An 18,178-nucleotide genomic window follows, 5' to 3' on the forward strand; every position below is an offset into this window, starting at 1 on the left:
AGTCACCACTGATAGGGCACCTGCCATGCAGGCAGTGTGCCAAGGCACCTCATACATGTGGACTCATTGGATCATCACAACACCCTATTATTAGTATTATTTCCATTGCACAGATGAGGAAACTGAGACGTGGAGGAGTGAAGGACCTTCTCCTGGGTGTTATGGGTGTGAGTGGCTCCAACTCAAGATGGTGTTCTAATCCAAGGAGGTGAGAAGTCCTGCCCCAGGTAGGTTTGTTTCTGATCTTGTGAGTTAGAAAATGTCCTCCTTCCGGGCACCCTGCATCTTCACCCTGCTCTCTCCTCCCTAGCCTCTTCAGACCAGACACCTCAGATCAGAAAACCAACGGCTTCCCCCCCAAAAATAGACAGAAATAAGATTCAGAGCAAAAAATATATATTTTTTTTTATTTAAGAAGCTCAGGGGCTGGTGAGGGAGGGGAAGAAGAGAGGCCTGGCAATGGCACCTTTCAATGTACCCCACCTAGTGCATTCTTAACAGAAATGAGCACCTGACAAAGCCGGGTCAGGAAGGGGGAGTCTGGATCCCACAGCGCATGTTAGCTGGAACAGCAAAGTCTGAAAGGAAAAAGCCAGGGCTGAAACTAAGGGGCCCTAGCAGACCCCCTCATGCCCCATTGGGGGGCCAGAAATCCAAGGAGCCCTTCTTTGGGAAACATAATTCTGGCCCTGAAGCCCCTCCTCCCTCAGACCGAGGAGTCCTGGCCCCCAACTGCTCACCTATCTGCTGAGGCTTGGGCAAGTTCAGGTTGTCCATGACTTTGACAAACTCCTCACAGCTGAGGGTGAGCCGCGGGTTCAAAGTCCGCTCCTCCTCCACGGTGGACACGGTGAGCCCTAGCGGCCAAGGGAGGCGAGGAACGTCAACCGGGCAAGTGCCTGGGGCCTCCTAGGACTACATTTCCCAGGAGGCTTAGGGTGCATCTCGTGCCTGGGACTAACAGGCTCTTCCCAGAATGTTACCAAGATCGCCTGCTCTCCTCGACTGGCACTATGGGAAATGTAGTTTCCCATGTTCCCAAAGCTCTCTAAGGAAGTCCCAGGAAAACGCATGCCCTCCGGAATTCTAGTCTTGTTTCTACATCCACACTCAGCACACCTAAGCACTTGATCTTTTGGGGCAGAGAAATTTCTGGGAATTGTGGTCTCCATGCCCCACAAGGACTACAGCAGTTTCGTACTCCGGCTCAAAAGGACAGTTATGTAAGTCCCACTCCTCCTCCAGGAAGCCCTCACCGCGGTAATCATGAGCAGGGTAGATCAGGCAGTCTCCTGGAAGCGTGAAGATCTTTTCGTGGACTGAGTGGTACAAGGTCTTAGCACAGCCTGGGAAGGGAAAGCTCAGAGGTGAGTAAATCAACAGGAGAGAAGCCTTCTAGCCCCCCTTTCCTCAAGAAAGGGTGGGAAGATAAAATCAAGTAGCTAAACCCTCTTCCTCATTTCCCTGCCAGTACCCCTTTGTCTAGGCACAGAAAGAGAGGGAAGGGCATTCATTGTAGGCAGATGGAACAGCAAATGCAAAGAATTGAGGAATGGTGAGAAATTCACCATGGTGGTAAATGAGGGTGGGATGAGATCCTGAAGCACCAAGGAGCTGTGCCCTCAGCCTGGGGATGCCAAGAAAGGGTTCTGGGCAGGGAGGCTGGACTAGAAGGTAAGAAACCGAAGACAAGAGGCCAAAGAAGAAAACGGGCCCATGGTTCCAACATCAAGCTCTGAGTCCTAAATTAGGACAGGGGCAAACCTCTCTGGACCTCCCTTCCCACAGTGAAACTCCTGAACCTAACTGCTCCCTCCCAGCTAAACTCCTGAATCAAAGTCCACACCCCTCCCCCTGCCACACCTCCAGCACCTAAACTCCTTATGTTCAGGTTTTTTTTTTTTCTTGAAGATTTTATTCATTTATTTGAGAGAGAATGAGACAGAGAGAGAGCACATGAGAGGGGGGAGGGTCAGAGGGAGAAGCAGACACCCCACTGAGCAGGGAGCCCGATGCGGGACTCGATCCCGGGACTCCAGGATCATGACCTGAGCCGAAGGCAGTCGCCCAACCAACTGAGCCACCCAGGCGCCCCTTATGTTCAGCTTTAAAAATATGTCCACAGTGGGGGACGCCTGGGGGGCTCAGTCGGTTAAGCTTCCAACTCTTGATTTTGGCTCGGGTCATGGTATCAGGTCATGGGACCAAGCCCCCCGGCCCCCCCGCCAGGCTCCCTGCTCAGGGCAGAGTCTGCTTGTCCCTCTCCCTCTGCTCTCTCCCCACCTGCACACACACACTCTCTCTCTCCCTCTCTCAAATAAATAAATAAAATCTTAAAAAAAAAATGTCCACAGGGTGCCCGGCTGGCTCACTTTGTAGCGCATGCACCTCTTGTAAGTTTGAGCCCCACAATGGGTGTAGAGATTACTTAAAAATATATATATAATCTTTAAAAAATAATAATAAGTGCTCACTTCAGCAGCACCAAACTAAAATTAGAACAATACAGAGAAGATTTAGCATAGCCCCTGCACAAGGATGACATGCAAATTCGTGATGCATTCCACATTAAAAATAAATAAATAGATAACAATTTAAAAAATTAAAAAAAAAAAGTCCACAAACTCACTGACACTTTTCTGTTCAAAACGTGACAATTCTCCTCACCTTGGCTTAGTGGTCTGGACTAAGTGACTTGCAACTAATAAATAGCATATTGCAGAAATGACAGAGTTTAACTTCTAAGACTAGGTCACTCCAAAAAAAAAAAAAAATTAGGGGCGCCTGGGTGGCTCAGTAGGTTAATCATCTGCCTTCGGATCAGATCATAATCCCAGGGTCCTAGGATCAAGTCCTGCACCGGCTCCCTACTCAGCGGGGCGTCTGCTTCTCTCTCCCTCTGATGCTCCCCTGCCCCCTCTGCTTGTTCTCTCTCTCTCTCTCAAATAAATAAAAATCCTTAATAAAAAAATTAGGGCTTCTGTCTGCTTGTCCATCTATGTCTCTCTGACCATTCCCTTTGGGAGAACCCAGCTGCTGTGTCAGGAAGACAAAGTAGCCCCGTGGGGAGGTCCATGTGGTAAGGAACTGAGGCCTCCTGCCAACAATCAGAGCCAGATTGCCAGCCATGTGAGTGAGGCATCTTGGCAGCAGACCCCCCAGTCAAGCCTTCAGATGACTGCAGCCCAGGCTCTAGCTTGACTGCACTCCCAGGAGCGACACTGAACCACCCAGTGAAGCTGCTTCCAGAGTCCTGACTCTCATAAACTATGTGACATAGTGTCAATCATTGCTTTAAGTCATTAAGTTCTGGGGTAATTTGTTTCACAGCAATAGATAATGAATACACCTTTGCATCTAACTGTCTCCCAACAAGGTAAACCGCTGAACTCCTCCCCAATAGCTAACCCATGAATCTAACTCTCCCTCACTCTAGCAGCTAAACTTCTTCAATCTAATCCTGACCCCCTAACAGTCTAACACCTATTCATTCATTCTTGCAACAGGTACTTAAAACCCTGGTGCACACATAACCGTACTAAGATCTCAGGCTAGGGAAAGGGGCCTGTGACCTTGCTGGAAGTCCGTCCGCCCACACCCTCGGATGAGCAGGGCATCTCCAGTGAAGGCCATGCTGTGGTCATTCAGAACAAAGGTGACACAGCCCGGGGTGTGGCCGGGGCTCGCCCGGGTCTCCAAGGCCTGGTGGGGAAGGAGAATACAGACGTTACCAATAAGCCAAGGGCCCTGGCCTCATGATGAAATTGGCCTGAGAGGCCCCCACCTCACCCCAGGGTCACATCTAGCTAGAGTGGTTTATGTTTTTTTTTTAGTTAAAAAACTAAGTTTGGGGAGCCTGGGTGACTCAGACAGTTAAGTGGCTGCCTTCAGCTCAGGTCATGGTCCCAGGGTCCTGGGATCGAATCCTGCCTAGGGCTCCCTGCTCAGCAGGGAGTCTGCTTCTCCCTCTCCCGCTCCCCCTGCTTGTGCTTTCTCTCTCTCTGTCAAATAAATAAATAAAATTTAAATTAAAAAAATTAAGTTAGATTCCCAGACTCAAACCTTGTACCAGGGTAAAGTCCCAATGAATCTAAACACTTAAAGCAAGAAAATAAAACCATAAAACTGTGATGACAACAAAAATACAAATGGATATATATGATTCCTGGTTAGGGAAGAACATTCAAATGTGATCCCAAAAGTTGTAAATCATTACAAAAAAGATCAATGGTTTGACTTTAAATAAATCTGAAGTTTCTGAATGGCAACAACACTATAAACAAAATTGAAAGGAAACCAACAGCTGGCAAAATATATTTATGACATACATGCACCACATGGTGGTCAGCATACTTCATATACAAACAGATCTCCAAATCAGTTAGAAAAAGATAAGCACACTAATATAAATATGGAATACCAAACAGTCATAAAAGTATGTTATTGAAATGAAATTTGATGATGCTGTACACAAATATTTAATGACATGAAAAGATATTTACTATCTGGTAAGTGCTAAAAGCCGATTACAAAGCAATTGTACAGTGTCATCTTTTAAAAAAGTTTCTTTGTTTACTCAAAACATATTTTTTCTTTAGGCTTTGCTTACATTACCCTTTTTTTAAACAGAAAGCATCTCATTTTACAATTAAAAATAGAACACAAGAGGGGCGCCTGGGTGGCTCAGTTGGTTAAGCGACTGCCTTCGGCTCAGGTCATGATCCTGGAGTCCTGGGATCGAGTCCCGCATCGGGCTCCCTGCTCAGCAGGGAGTCTGCTTCTCCCTCTGACCCTCCCCCATCTCATGCTCTCTCTCTCTATCTCATTCTCTCTGTCAAGTAAATAAATAAAATAAAATAAAAATAAATAAATAAACACTCCCACACTTTAAAAAAAAAAAAAAAAAAAAAATAGAACACAAGATTCAGGATAAACTAAAGATCTAAACATTTAAAAACCAGAATTCTAAAAGGAAATATATAAGGATATATATATAATCTTATATAAGGAGATGTGTGTGTGTGTGTGTGTGTGTGTGTGTGTGTAATCTTGAGGTAGGAAAGGTTTTTCTAAGCATGATATTAAATTTAGGGGTGCCTGGGTGGCTCAGTCGGTTGAGCATCAGCCTTCGGCTCGGGTTATGATCCCAGGGTCTTGGGATCAACCCCACATCGGGCTCCCTGTTCGGCGGGGAGTCTGCTTCTCCCTCTGCCTGCCGCTCCCCCTGCTTCTGCTCTCTCTCTCTGTCTCTCTCTCTGTCAAATAAATGAATAAAATCTTAAAAAAAAAGCATGATATTAAATTCAGAGGACATAAGGAAAAACAGTGACAGAGACGACCACATAGTTTAACTTCATTATAGAAAAGGACAAAACAAGAATTAAAAGACAAAAAACTCAGAGACAGTAGTAGCAGCATGTATAAGAAAGTATTATAAAGTATGAATAGCCATCATATATAAACAGCTCCTAAGCATCAATAAGAACTCCCAAAAGAGGGCGCCTGGGTGGCTCAGTTGGTTAAGCGACTGCCTTCGGCTCAGGTCATGATCCTGGAGTCCCGGGATCGAGTCCCACATCGGGCTCCCTGCTCAGCAGGGAGTCTGCTTCTCCCTCTGACCCTCTTCCCTCTCATGCTCTCCGTCTCTCATTCTCTCTCTCTCAAATAAATAAATAAAATCTTTAAAAAAAAAAAAAAAAAGAACTCCCAAAAGAAAAATGGGCAAAAGGAAAAAAACAGGCAAATCATGGAAGAGGAAACAATTAGTCAAAAAACCATCTGAAATCATGTTTGCTCTCCCTTTTAGGGAGAAAGGGAGAGAGATTTAAAATTTTCACCTACCAGATTGACAACTGTTAGAGTTGCTCAGGGTGTCTGAGGCAAGCCCACGTTTCCTGGGAGGCAGGTCCGACTCAGTGTAGCCATTTTAGAGGGCAAGTTTGCAGTGTCTACCAATACCTCAAATGTGGACTCTCTGACCCCCCATAGCTACTGCTACGACTCTGGACTCTGCCCTTAAGAACTTCTTTTTTTTTTTTTTTTAAGATTTTATTTATTTATTCACGAGAGACAGAGACAGAGAGAGACAGAGAGAGGCAGAGGGAGAAGCAGGCTCCCAAGGAGCAGGGAGCCCGATGTGGGACTCGATCCCAGGACCCTGGGATCATGACCTGAGCCGAAGGCAGACGCTCAACCATCTGAGCCACCCAGGTGCCCTGCTGTTAAGAATTTCTGACAAGTGGGCAAAAATGCCCACCCAGGAAATCCTCATTATGTAAATCCCCACACCCAGTTCAGGGAAGCAATTGTCATGGAAAAAAAAATTGTTACCCTCATGATCTAACAACCACTTATAAGATTAGTTGCCACTCACACAGCGCTCCTCCCACAATTAGCATCCTGGTCCAGGTCGGTCATCTGCTGATTATAGAAGGACACCACGTGCAGATCCTGCGTCCACACCTAGCATCCATTCTGCCCTTCCCCACTCTGGGTCCCCGGTTTGGTTCAGGGCATCAGTGTGCCCAGCCAAGCACTTCCTTAACCCTCTGTGGTAGCCTGGGTGGCTTCTGACACGGTTCTCTGGCCACTGAAATCTCAGTACGTCTCCTGAAAATGTCTGGGAAAGCTTTTCCCTTCCTGATAAGAGAGTCTGGCACCTCTCCTTCCCACTTTATCTGGCTCTGGACAATGGTGTGATGGCCGCAGCTACAACCACCTTGCAACCATGAAAAAGAATCCCTCAAATGGGGCGCCTGGGTGGCTCAGTCAGTTAAGCATCTGCTTTCGGCTCAGGTTATGATCTCAGGGTCCTGGGATCCAGCCCCACGTCCAGCTCCCTGCTCAGTGGGGAGTCTGCTTCTCCCTATCCCTCTGCTCCTCTCTCTGCTCATGCTCTCCCTCTCTCAAATAAATAAAGAAAATCTAAAAAAAGAATCCCCCAAATGACAGTGCTACTAAATCAAAGAGAATGACTGCCTTCTTCCAGACTCCTGTTATGGGAGAAAATTGAACCAAATATTTAAGCCACTGTTTGGGTTTTTTAGTTACTTTCAGCCAAATGCCTTCCTAACTCATATATAACAGGACATATGTGCAATGCAAAACAAATGCAAAGCAAAAATTACAGATTTTGCAAAATCTTGTGGGAAAAATCACAACCCTCTCCCCCCCAAATTAACATAACCTTTTGGTGGTCCAGGAATGATCTTTCACTTTTTGTCTGTTTCCATACTCTCTGAATTTTTTTTTTTTAAACAAAAAGCATGGGTGTCTTTCGAACTAAATATTGTGGATGGGTAGTCAGCAGTAATGTTCAAAACAGTCAATCACAGTGATAGCAATGGGTATTGACCAATCAGAAGGACATCAGCTATAAACAACCAATACAGTTAGACAGTATATATATATGGTATTTATGGTACAGTTGAAGTATATGTATGGTATATGTAATTGTGTATATGTATAAATTGGACAAAATATTGCCAGGCTCTCTTCTAAGTGCTCGACATGACTGAACTCATCCAGTCCACACACATCCTTATGAGGTAGGTACCATTCCTGTTCCCATTCTATAGATGAGGAGACTGAGGCACAGAATAAGAATAGGAATGAGCAAACTATAACTATATGTGGAAATATGGATGGATGCCACAGATAAAGCAAAAGCAAAAAGAAAAAAAGGATGTTAGACACAGAAGAGCAGAGAGGTGTGGAATGGAATAGAATGGAATGGTGTGGGATGAGATGTGGGATGAAGTGGGAAATCTCAGGGTGCCTGATATACAGTAAGGGGAAGTGGTATTTCTTGTGTGGAGGTTTCAGTTGTGAATCCAGATGTAAAATATCTATCTCTTGGAGAGGGCGCATGGACTAGGAGTTAGGAATAGCCTTTGGAGCCAGGTGATATGGGTTCTAAATTTGGCTCTGCTATTTATTACTAGCTGTGTGACTTTGGACAAGTCACTTCACCTCTCTGTTTCTGAGCTTCTCTGCGCATTGGTAAAATGGGGATAATAACTGTTCCCACCTCATAGGGCTATTATAAATATTAAGTTACTGGAGCACCTGAGCGGCTCAGTTGGTTAAGCGTCTGCCTTCAGCTCAGATCATGATCCTAGGACCCAACATGGGCCCTGCTCAGCGGGGAGCCTGCTTCTCCCTCTCCCTCTGCCCCTCCCCCTGCTCGTATTCCGTCTCTCTCATAAATAAAATCTTTAACAAAAAAATATGAAGTTACTTTGAGTATGTAAAGCACTTAGAAAAATGCCCAGCACACAATAATCACTAATCAAAGTAACATAATAATAATGTTTTAAAGTCTGGTGTTTTTTTAAGATTCTATTTATTTATTTGACAGAGAGAGAGAGAACACAAGCAGGGGGAGCAGTAGAGGGAGAAGCAGGCTCCCCGCTGAGCAGGGAGTCTGACTCGTGGCTTGATCCCAGGACCCCGGATCATGAACTGAGCTGAAGGCAGCCGCTTAACCGACTGAGTCACCCATGCGTCCCATTAATGTTCTAAAATTTGTAAAAATACTGATCTAGTTGGAACCACAAGGCCTCCTGGGTCCAAATCCCAACTTGGCAGGGCGCCTGGGTGGCTCGGTCAGTTGTGTCCAACTCTTGGTTTCGGCTCAAGTCATGATCTCATGGTCTGCTTGGGACTTTCTCTCCCTCTCCCTCTGCCCTTCCCCCACCCCCAGTCTCTCTCTCTCTCTCTCTCTCTCAAATAAATAAATAAATCTTTAAAAAAAAAAATCCCGACTTGGCCACTTTCTCAGTGTAATTTTTGGGCAAGTCACTTTCCTCTCTATACATCCTTCTTTGTAAAATGAGAAAAATATTTCTGATCTATGTGGTTATGAAGGTTTAATGAGATCTGTTTGTCAGAGGAGACACAGCGGAGGCCCAAAGGCCAGACTCAGCCAGAGAAATGTTTTGTTTGGCCCACTCAGGAGTTGTGAGAAGTCTGAATTTGTAGTCTACCCTTAAAAAGTGGAAGATTTCTCAAAAATGTATATTTGAAGCTTCTATTTAAAAAAAAGGTTTGGCAGTAGACAGACTGCATTCTTTTTTTTTTTAATAAAGCTTATTTATTTAAGTAATCTCTACACCCAGCATGGGGCCCAAACCACGACCCCAAGATCAAGAGTCCCACGTTCCTCCAACTGAGCCAGCCAGGCACCCTGACAGACTACATTCCTAAACATGAATAATCAACTTGAATTGTGCAGTGGGTGTCCTCCATAAATGCAACATGCACCCTAACATTTGCCACAGGCCCCACCACTCCCTGCAGCAATATTTGATTATGAAAATCCTTCTAGACAAACACTGATAAAAAACACTTACAGAGCTCAGCACAATGCCTGACAAGAAACAAACCCTCAAAGCTTGTTAACTATTGTTAAATTATCATCATTATTAACCAATTCAAAATACATACAATCTACTTCAGTTGATAGCAAAGGAAAGAGTAGGTTGAATGACACCATGAGAAAACGACCAGACACACCCAGAAGCGGGATGTCCTACAATAGACTAGAAACTTCAAAAGTCAATGTCATGGTGCAGAAAAGGTATGAAACTGTTCTAGATTTAGAGACTAAATAGACCTAACAGCTGAATGGATTGCATGAACCTTGATTGGGTCCTGGTTCCTAAAAATCACCATAAAAATGATTCCTGGGCACCTGGGGCAATTTGAACTTGGGCTGGATTTAAGAATTATTTCAGGGGCGCCTGGGTGGCTCAGTCGTTAAGCGTCTGCCTTCGGCTCAGGTCATGATCCCAGGGTCCTGGGATGGAGCCCTACATCAGGCTCCCTGCTCAGTGGGAAGCCTGCTTCTCCCTCTCTCACTCCCCCTGCTTGTGCTCCCTCTCTCACTGTATCTCTCTCTGTAAAATAAATAAATAAAATCTTTAAAAAAAAGAATTATTTCAGAATTATCATATATTTTCTGTGATGAAGATTTTACAAAAGAATTGTTCTCGAAGTACAGTTGAGGGAACCCTGAGGGTCTGCAAGGTGAAAACTATTTTCATGATAGTAGGAAGAACCCTTCTGCCCTTCTTACTCTCATTCTCCCGTTTGGTGGCGTTTTCCAGAAGCTCCATGACTGGTGATGTCATTGCTCTGCCAGCAGATGGAGTACTTGTGTTTTAAAAAGAGGGTCTTGCGTGGCTCAGTCGTTGGGCATCTGCCTTCGGCTCAGGTGATGGTCCCGGGGTCCTGGGATCGAGCCCCGCATCGGGGTCCCTGCTCCGCGGGGAGCCTGCTTTTCCCTCTCCCACTCCCCCTGCTTGTGTTCCCTCTCTCGCTGTGTCTCTCTCTATCAAATAAATAAATAAATAAATAAATAAATCTTTAAAAAAAAAAAAGAGTCGTGGTTTTAACTTCTAATGCAGTGAATTTTTAAGATTTTATTATTTATTTATTTATTTATTTGAGAGAGAAAGAATGAGAGACCGAGAGCATGAGAGGGAGGAGGGTCAGAGGGAGAAGCAGACTCCCTGCTAAGCAGGGAGCCTGATGCAGGATTCGATCCTGGGACTCCAGGATCATGACCTGAGCTGAAGGCAGTCGCTTAACCCACTGAGCCACTCAGACGTCCTGTTGACATTTTTAAAAAAGGTCTTATTTATTTATTTGAGAAAGACAGAGTGTGTGCTTGTGCACAAGCAGGGGGAGGGGCAGAAGAAGAAGCCGACTCCCCTCTGAGCAGAGAGCTGAGTGGAATGTGGGGGCTCAATCCCAGGACCCTGGGATCAAGACCTGAGCTGAAGGCAGAGGTCTAACCGACTCAGTCTCCCAGGAGCCCCCAGTTGCTGACATTTTTGCTACATTTGCTTTATTTCTCTCTGCGTGTATATACTGTTTTCCTCTCTTACCACTAAAAAGCTACATTACAGATATGTCAACCCTAACGACTTCTCCCGAGAGTAACAATGTTCTCCTGTATCAGAGGTTCTCAAACTCAATCCTTTTGGTCTCAGAACTCCTTCCCCTCTTAGAAGTCACAGGAGGGCCCTAAAAGCTTTTATTTATGTGGGTTCCAGCTACCAATATTTACTTATTAGCTGTATGTCAATTACAGCTCAGTAAAAATAAATAAATAAATAAAACCTATCTATTCAGAGATGCCAAAAAAAAATTTACCCGCATCCCACATCGGGCTCCCTGCTCAGGTGGGAGCCTGCTTCTCCCTCGGCCTGCCACTCCCCCTGCTTGTGCTCTCTCTCTGACAAATAAATAAAATCTTTTTAAAAATAATTAATTAATTAATCAAAAACTGTCAGCAACTCATGACCTTTAGGTGAAGGGTATGAACGTGTTAACTGTCCTATTATTTCAATTTACTATAGATATTAGAATATTAATAAAAGGTTGTGGGGGGAGCGCCTAATATCTGGACCTCACGCAGCAGCCTCCACTGGTCCAGAAACTGGTTGAAACATCTCAGTCGCAGAACAGTCTGCAGGGATTCTGTGGAGCCTGATTAACCTCACATTCTTCCAACAAATTCCTTCTTCCCTTCCATGGTGCTTCAAATACGTGTCACAGCTCAGCAGCGGTTCCCTTCACCTGTTTCCAGGGGCCGCGGCACCTTCTCCAACTACTTCGCATCAGCTACAGGCAACACGAAAGGGGTCTGCGCAAGCGCACTCGCCTCGCAGAGCCCACGGCCCACACTGCCCCCTGGTGGCAAGCAGAGGCTGGCCATCTATTCCATTTGGTCCCTCTGCTCCATTATTCAAAAGCACCTAACCTTGGTATAACCAGCCACTGTTTCTGTGCACTCAAAGCTCGAAAACCCAAAGTGTCTTTTTCCATTGCGGCTAAACAGTCTGAACCTCCGTCAGCTAAACCTTCCTTCCTTTCTTTTGTGAAAAGAAAACATTAGTTGTTCTAACGTTTAGGGGACAGTGTACTGATGTCTGGAACTTGAGGATGCAACAAAAAATAAGATAGGTGATGGATGGATACGTGTATGCTGTCAAATCTTTTCAACTTTTCTGTATGCTTGTAATTTTTTGTAAAATGTTGTGAGGAGGGAAGATTTGTTCCACAAGTCAAATAATTAGTTCCAGGGGTGCCTGGGTGGCTCAGTCCGTTAAGAGACAGACTCTTGATTTCCACTCAGGTCATGATCTCAGGAATCTGCTTGTCTCCCTCTCCTAATGCCTCCCGCCCCCCCTGCTTCTCTCAAATAAATAAATAAATCTTTAAAAAAATAATTAGTTCCTGGGACGCCTGAGTGGCTCAGTCCGTTAAGCGTCTGCCTTCGGCTCAGGTCATGATCCCCGGATCCTGGGACTGAATCTTGAATCTGGTTCCTTGCTCAGCGGGAAGCCTGCTTCTCCCTCTACCTCTGCCTGCCGCTCCCCCTGCTTGTGCTCTCTGACAAATTTAAGTCATCTCTACACCCAAGGTGGGGCTCGAACTTATAACCTCAAGATGGAGAGTCCCATGCTCCACTGACTGAGCCAGCCAACCGTGCCCCACCTGTTAGCTTTTAAAATAGACTGATTCCCAGGGCACCTGGGTGGCTCAGTTGGTTAAGCGACTGCCTTCGGCTCAGGCCATGATCCTGGAGTCCTAGGATTGAGTCCCGCATGGGGATCCTGGCTGAGCAGGCAGTCTGCTTCTCCCTCTGACCCTCATGATCTCTCTATCTCATTTTCTCTCTCAAATAAATAAATAAAATCTTAAAAAATAAAATAAAATAAAATAGACTGATTCCCTGTGTCTGCCCCGAACAATGAAATCAGAATCTCTAAAGTGGGATCTGGGGCCTCTGTATCTGGCAGTGCTCTAAATTAACATACTTCACAGGCAAGACTAACTTTCCGAATCTGCCACCTCTCACTGGAGATAAAATGTTCAAATCTCATTGCTCATTAAAACAGAAAATTCGGGCGCCTGGGTGGCTCAGATGGTTGGGCGTCTGCCTTCGGCTCAGGTCACGATCCCAGAGTCCTGGAATCGAGTCCCGCATCGGGCTCCCTGCTCCTTGGGAGCCTGCTTCTCCCTCTGCCTCTCTCTCTGTCTCTCATGAATAAATAAATAAAATCTTAAAAAAAAAAAAAAAAAACAGAAAATTCATTATACAATGAAACCACCCAAATCTGGCCCGCTGTGAGTGTAAAATACAACCAGCTCAAAAAACTGGCAAGTTCTACTAAAGTTAAGCATAGGTCAGTCCTCTGACCCAGAAAGTCCATTCCATGGAATTGAGAGTAATGTCCACCAAGAAATTTGCATAAGAGCCTTCATAACAGCACTGTTCTTAATAGCCCCAAACTGGAATCACCGATCAAAAGGAAAAATGGATAAATTTTCATAAATTCACACAAACAAATGCTCCACAGCAGCATTATTCACAAATAGCTCCAAATTGGCATCAACTATCAAAAGGAGAATGGACGAATTAACATAAATTCACACAACAAAATGCTCCACATCAGGGGTTGGCAAACCACCGCTGGTACACCTAATTTGGCCTGTGGTCTGCTTTTGTACAGCCTGAGGGCCACGGGTGGTTTTTAAGTGGCTTTTTAAGTTTTTTCATGGTTGAAAAAAAAAGAAAATCAAAATGAGAATTATTGAAATTAACACTTCAGAGGCCAGAATTCGAGTTCTTTTGGAGCACAGCCATGCTTATTCATTTATGCATTGTCTCTGACTGCTTTCACACCAACAGGGACCATATGGCCTGCAAAAGCAAAAATATTTACTGTCTGGTCCTTTACAGAACAAGTTTGCCAATCCCTGCAATAGAGCAACAGAAGGAAAGAACTGCAACTATACACAACATGATGTAGAGTGAAAGAAGCCAGAACATAAAAGAGCCCATATGGTATGAGTCCTGTTGATGAGGTCCAGAACACGTAGAACTAATCTATGATTAAGTTAGTTGGAAGAGGGGCCCCTGGCTGGATCAGTCAGCAGAGCATGTGACTCTTGATCTCAGGGTTGTGGGTTCAAGCCCCCTGTCTGGCATGGGACCTACTTAAAAAAAAAAAAAAGTTGCTAAGATTGCAAATCTTCAAAGTCCTTATCATAAGGAAAAAAAAGAAAAATTTTAAAATAAATAAATGTCAGAAGCTGGTTTCTTGATTGGGGTGTCAGTGGCCAGGAAGAGGGACAAGGAGGCCTTCTGGGGTAATGAGTACGCTCTGTATTTGGATCTCGGCGGTGGATACTCAGGTGTAAACATATGTAAAAATTTAACAAGTGGCACACATACAATATGCATGCTTTCTACTATATAACATGCATGTCACAAGTCAATTTTTTTAAACTGGGGGGGGAGAAAATGAGGGAGAAGAAGTGTGACCATCTCTAAAGGTTTATAAAGAACTCAGATGAAAACCACATGAAACATCGAATAATCATAAAGACAGATGCTAACAAGTGTTGGCAAGGATGTGGAGAAACTGGGACTTTTTTTTTTTTAAAGATTTATTTATTTATTTGGGAGAGAGGGGTGGGGAGGGGCAGAGGGAGACAGAATCCTGAAGCAGCTCCCCGCTGAACATGGAGCCTGACACAGGGCTTGATCCCAGGACCCTGAGATCACAACCTGAGCCTAAATCAAAGAGTCCACCGCTTAACTGACTGAGCCACCCAGGTGTCAGGAAATTAGGCCTTTCATACGCTGCCCGTGGGAACGTAAAATGGTGCGGCCACTTCGGATAATAGTTGGTCAGTTTCTCCAACTGTTTTTTTTTTTTTTAAGGTTTTATTTATTTGGGAGAGAGAAAGAGAGAACATGAGCAGGGGGAGGGGCAGAGGGAGAAGCAGACTCCCTGCTGAGCAGGGAGCCCCACATAGGGCTTGATCCCAGGACCCTGGGATCATGACCTGAGCCAAAGGCAGACACTTAACCGACTGAGCCACTCAGGCAGCCCCCTCCAACTGTATTATGGGTAAGCTCCACACCCACCATGGAGCCCAACATGGGGCTTAAACTCACAACCCTGAGATCAAGACCAAAACTGAAATCAAGAGTCAGACACTCACCCGACTGAGTCACCCATCCTATACATATATCCAAGAGAAATGAAAAACAGCCACAAAACTTGTACGTGAATATTTATAGCAGTATTATTCATAATAGCCAAAAAAATGGAAGGAACGGAAATGTCTATTGGCTGATGGATGATGAATGAATTAATGAGGTATATTCACACAGTGGAATATTACTCAGCCATAGAAGGTATGAAACACTGACACACGCTACAGCAAGGATGAACCTTGAACACTTATGATCAGTGACAGAAGCCAGTCACAAAAGACCACATAATACATGATTCCATTTCTATGAAACACCCAGGATAGGCAAAACCTGTAGAGACAGAGAGTAGATTTGTGAATTGCCTAAGGCTGTCAGAGGGAGAGGGGAGGGCGCTGGGTTCAAATGGATGAACTGGACGGTTCGTGAATGATATCAATTAAGTCGTGTGAAAAAAAAACAGACACTGAAGCTAAATCTGCCACAGCTAAACCCTTCGACATTCATTCAAACGTCGCTCATCCAATCTAACAAAGGGCTCATCTTGACACGAAACCCCAACCATTTTTCACCCTTCTAAGCCTGCTCAAACTCAAGAAATGCTTGTTAGCATCTCACACTCACGGACAGTGTACATAAAGGTGCAATGCCCTTTTTTACCTGCTTCCAGAAAAGGGCTTGAAATAAAGAGGCTGCCACCATTGTAGCTCAACCCTCTGATCCCACACACAGCTCTCATTTCCTCTAAATGCTCTGACTCAGATAAACTGTCCCCATTTAGCAAAATCCTCTAAGCTGGAGGTCAAGTCCCCCCTCTATCACTTGCCCATTCTGTCCCCAAAGTCAGCCAGGCTCTCCGTAGCTTTAACAAGTCTCATCAGAGAAAAACCTGACCAGCTGTTTCTCCTCCCTCTGAGGGCAACCACCCCCCTGCCCCTCCAGCACCCTCTCCACCCTGATCTATTGCTCTGGGTTGAAATCCTGGCTGGAAACCTGCTGACCTTGGCCTGTGACAAAGACCGGAGAGAAGGTAGGAAACTTCAGGCCCTTCCTGTGTGAGGCAACAGCCCCACCAAGGGTGAGGCCAGCAGGCACAGAAGGGTGAACATTTAAGGAGGTGCTGACTCGCAGGGGCCTACCCTGCCTTTGCATGACCCTGAGAGTGAGTGCCTCCTTAAATGTTTGCACCCTAGGCGCCTTACTCGCCTCACCCTAGTCCTGGCCCTGGGCAAGGGGATGCTCCTTCCTCTAACAGTGGCTCTAGAAGACTGAGCTGGGTCTCTCCCTCAGCCCTGGCCTCAGATTTCTAGCCCTCAATCAACTTTTATGGAGAGCCAGGCCAAAGGAGCTGCCCCAAGGCTATAGGAAACTCCACAAATGCTGTTGACTTAGGGGCTTGGCTAGAGACACACCTGCCCAGAGCGTCTTGCCCCAGTGCCCCACCTGGGTTTATGGCGCCCTCCTCCCAGAGACAAACTCAGGGATCAGGAGCCCAGGTCAGAGTTCCCTCCTACCCCGGGGAACAGGAGCCCACGCCCTCAGCCCCCTCTTCCCTTAAGTCCAAGAAATCCAGGCCACCACCCTCTCGGGCCCCAGCATCCAACTCACGAAGCGCCCGAAGTGGATGGAGTCTCCATCCTCAATGTGCAAGTCAGCCTGGGCTCCACTAAGGCGGGAGATGACAGACTGGCAGCCGGGGAGTAGGGACCGGAGCAGCCCTGAGCCCGTAATATGGTCCGCGTGGCAGTGGGTATTCACTGGGGGAGAGAGGTGGGCCAGGTCCTGGAGGGCACAGAGAGGACGCAGGATTCCCAGCCCCCAGGCCCCTCCTCCCCCAGACCCAGGGGTTCGGCCTCCACACTGACCAGCATACAGCAGTCGCAGCCCCAGTTCCTTGACCAGCTGGGCATCCCGAGGCGCTGTCTCCAGAACCGGGTCGATCAGAATGGCCTCACGGGACTCTCTGTCACCCAGGAGGTACGAGTAGGTGCAGCTCTTGGGCTCAAACATCTGGGAAGGGGGCGTGGGACAGGTGACTGCGAAGAACGAGACTCCCACTCCCTGGGGCCCCAAGAGTCCGAGCCTCGCTCGATTCTCTTCCTAAGATCCAGAGACAGAAAACCCAGTCCCTTCTTCCCCTTTGGTGTCAGGAATCTGTTCCCTCTGAAACGAGTTCCAACTTCCAAATACCCCCCAAATCAGGGTCTCCAGCAACCTCTTCCGTAAAGGACTCCGGAGCCCTGCTCCAAGCCCAGGGGATCCCGGATCTCTCCGCTTTAAAGGACCCCGGGGTCCCGCCCCTGCCACCGCCCAGCGCCCAGTAGTCCCGCTGCGGGCCCAGCCTCCTCGCACCTGCCGTAGGAGGATGGGGACTCCAGAGCCGCTGAGCTGGCTGAGCTGCCTCTCCGCGCCTCTCAGTACGGATCCCGCCATCGCGCCCGCGGCCGGGTGGGGACTGAGCGGACGCCCCGCGCCGGCGGAAGCCGGGTGGCCCCGGGCTGACCTGGGAGGGGCGGGGCGGGGCGGGGGAGGGGCCCGCCTTAAAGGGGCCGCGGGCGCTGGGGCTCACGGCGGTCAGGCGGAGAGAATACAGAAAGACGGAGAAGGCATTGAGACCCGGAGAAACGGCGAACAGGGAGACACTCAAAAGGCTCAAAAGGCTCAAAAGGCGAGGGAGAGACACTGGGACAAGCACAGACAGGGAGAGAACTAAAAACCCAACAAGAGGCCCCAATACACTGATAGCGGGACTCCTAATGTATTCCTAGTGGTTTTTATCAGGAGAGAGACCCAGAGAGCCACTCAGAGACAAGGGAGATGCTTAGAGACTTGAGAGAGACTTGGACTCTGAGATACCAAGAAGAGAGACCTGGAAAGACTTTCAGAGATTCATGGAGAGATCTGGGGTTGAAATGGGATGTCCGTCAAAGAAATACGGTCAGAAGGATACACTTGGAAATTCTAGACATTTCGAAAGATAGGAGATGTTGGGACATTAGAGGAAGGAGAAATGAGCAGAAAGAGGGAGAGAATCTTTCAGAGAGGAGAGAAACTGGCCGAAAGGAAAGTTCAAAGTCAAGGGGATAATATTGCTCATTTATTTTTTTAATTTTATTCTTTTTAAGATTTTATGTATTTATTTGACAGAGAGAGACACAG

General features: G+C 46.5%; 1 protein-coding gene and 1 non-coding gene across 3 annotated transcripts; one reads left to right on the top strand and one right to left on the bottom strand.

Moving 5' to 3' along the window:
- Positions 1-409: 409 nt before the first annotated feature.
- On the bottom strand, positions 410-18,139 carry ETHE1 (ETHE1 persulfide dioxygenase). 2 transcript variants are annotated; one of them, XM_027618168.2, is made up of 7 exons: positions 17,372-18,121; positions 16,885-17,029; positions 16,628-16,776; positions 3,573-3,702; positions 1,257-1,346; positions 741-857; positions 410-578 (listed from the first exon to the last, which is right to left on the bottom strand). In XM_027618168.2, exons 1-7 carry the CDS (start codon positions 17,450-17,452, stop codon positions 526-528), a joined length of 765 nt encoding a protein of 254 aa, XP_027473969.1. In that variant the 5' UTR covers positions 17,453-18,121; the 3' UTR covers positions 410-525. The 2 variants fall into 2 exon arrangements, with proteins under 2 accessions (XP_027473969.1, XP_027473970.1); XM_027618169.2 differs by lacking the exon at positions 741-857 and having other exon boundaries at positions 17,372-18,139.
- LOC113936820 lies at positions 2,468-2,573 on the top strand. Its single transcript, XR_003524382.1, has one exon. It is a non-coding gene; the product is annotated as a U6 spliceosomal RNA (small nuclear RNA).
- Positions 18,140-18,178: the final 39 nt, after the last annotated feature.

Source organism: Zalophus californianus, chromosome 17 (assembly GCF_009762305.2).
Source record: "Zalophus californianus isolate mZalCal1 chromosome 17, mZalCal1.pri.v2, whole genome shotgun sequence".
In the NCBI taxonomy this organism is placed as follows: Eukaryota; Metazoa; Chordata; class Mammalia; order Carnivora; family Otariidae; genus Zalophus; species Zalophus californianus.

Coding starts and splice junctions, on each gene's coding strand:
- ETHE1 (XM_027618168.2), bottom strand. CDS start 17,452: ATGGCGGGATCCGTACTGAGAGGCGCGGAGAGGCAGCTCAGCCAGCTC. Junction 858..1,256: donor CCCTGCTCATGATTACCGCG/GTGAGGGCTTCC, acceptor CTTGGCCGCTAG/GGCTCACCGTGTCCACCGTG. Junction 579..740: donor GCCCAAGCCTCAGCAGATAG/GTGAGCAGTTGG, acceptor TTTTCCTTTCAG/ACTTTGCTGTTCCAGCTAAC.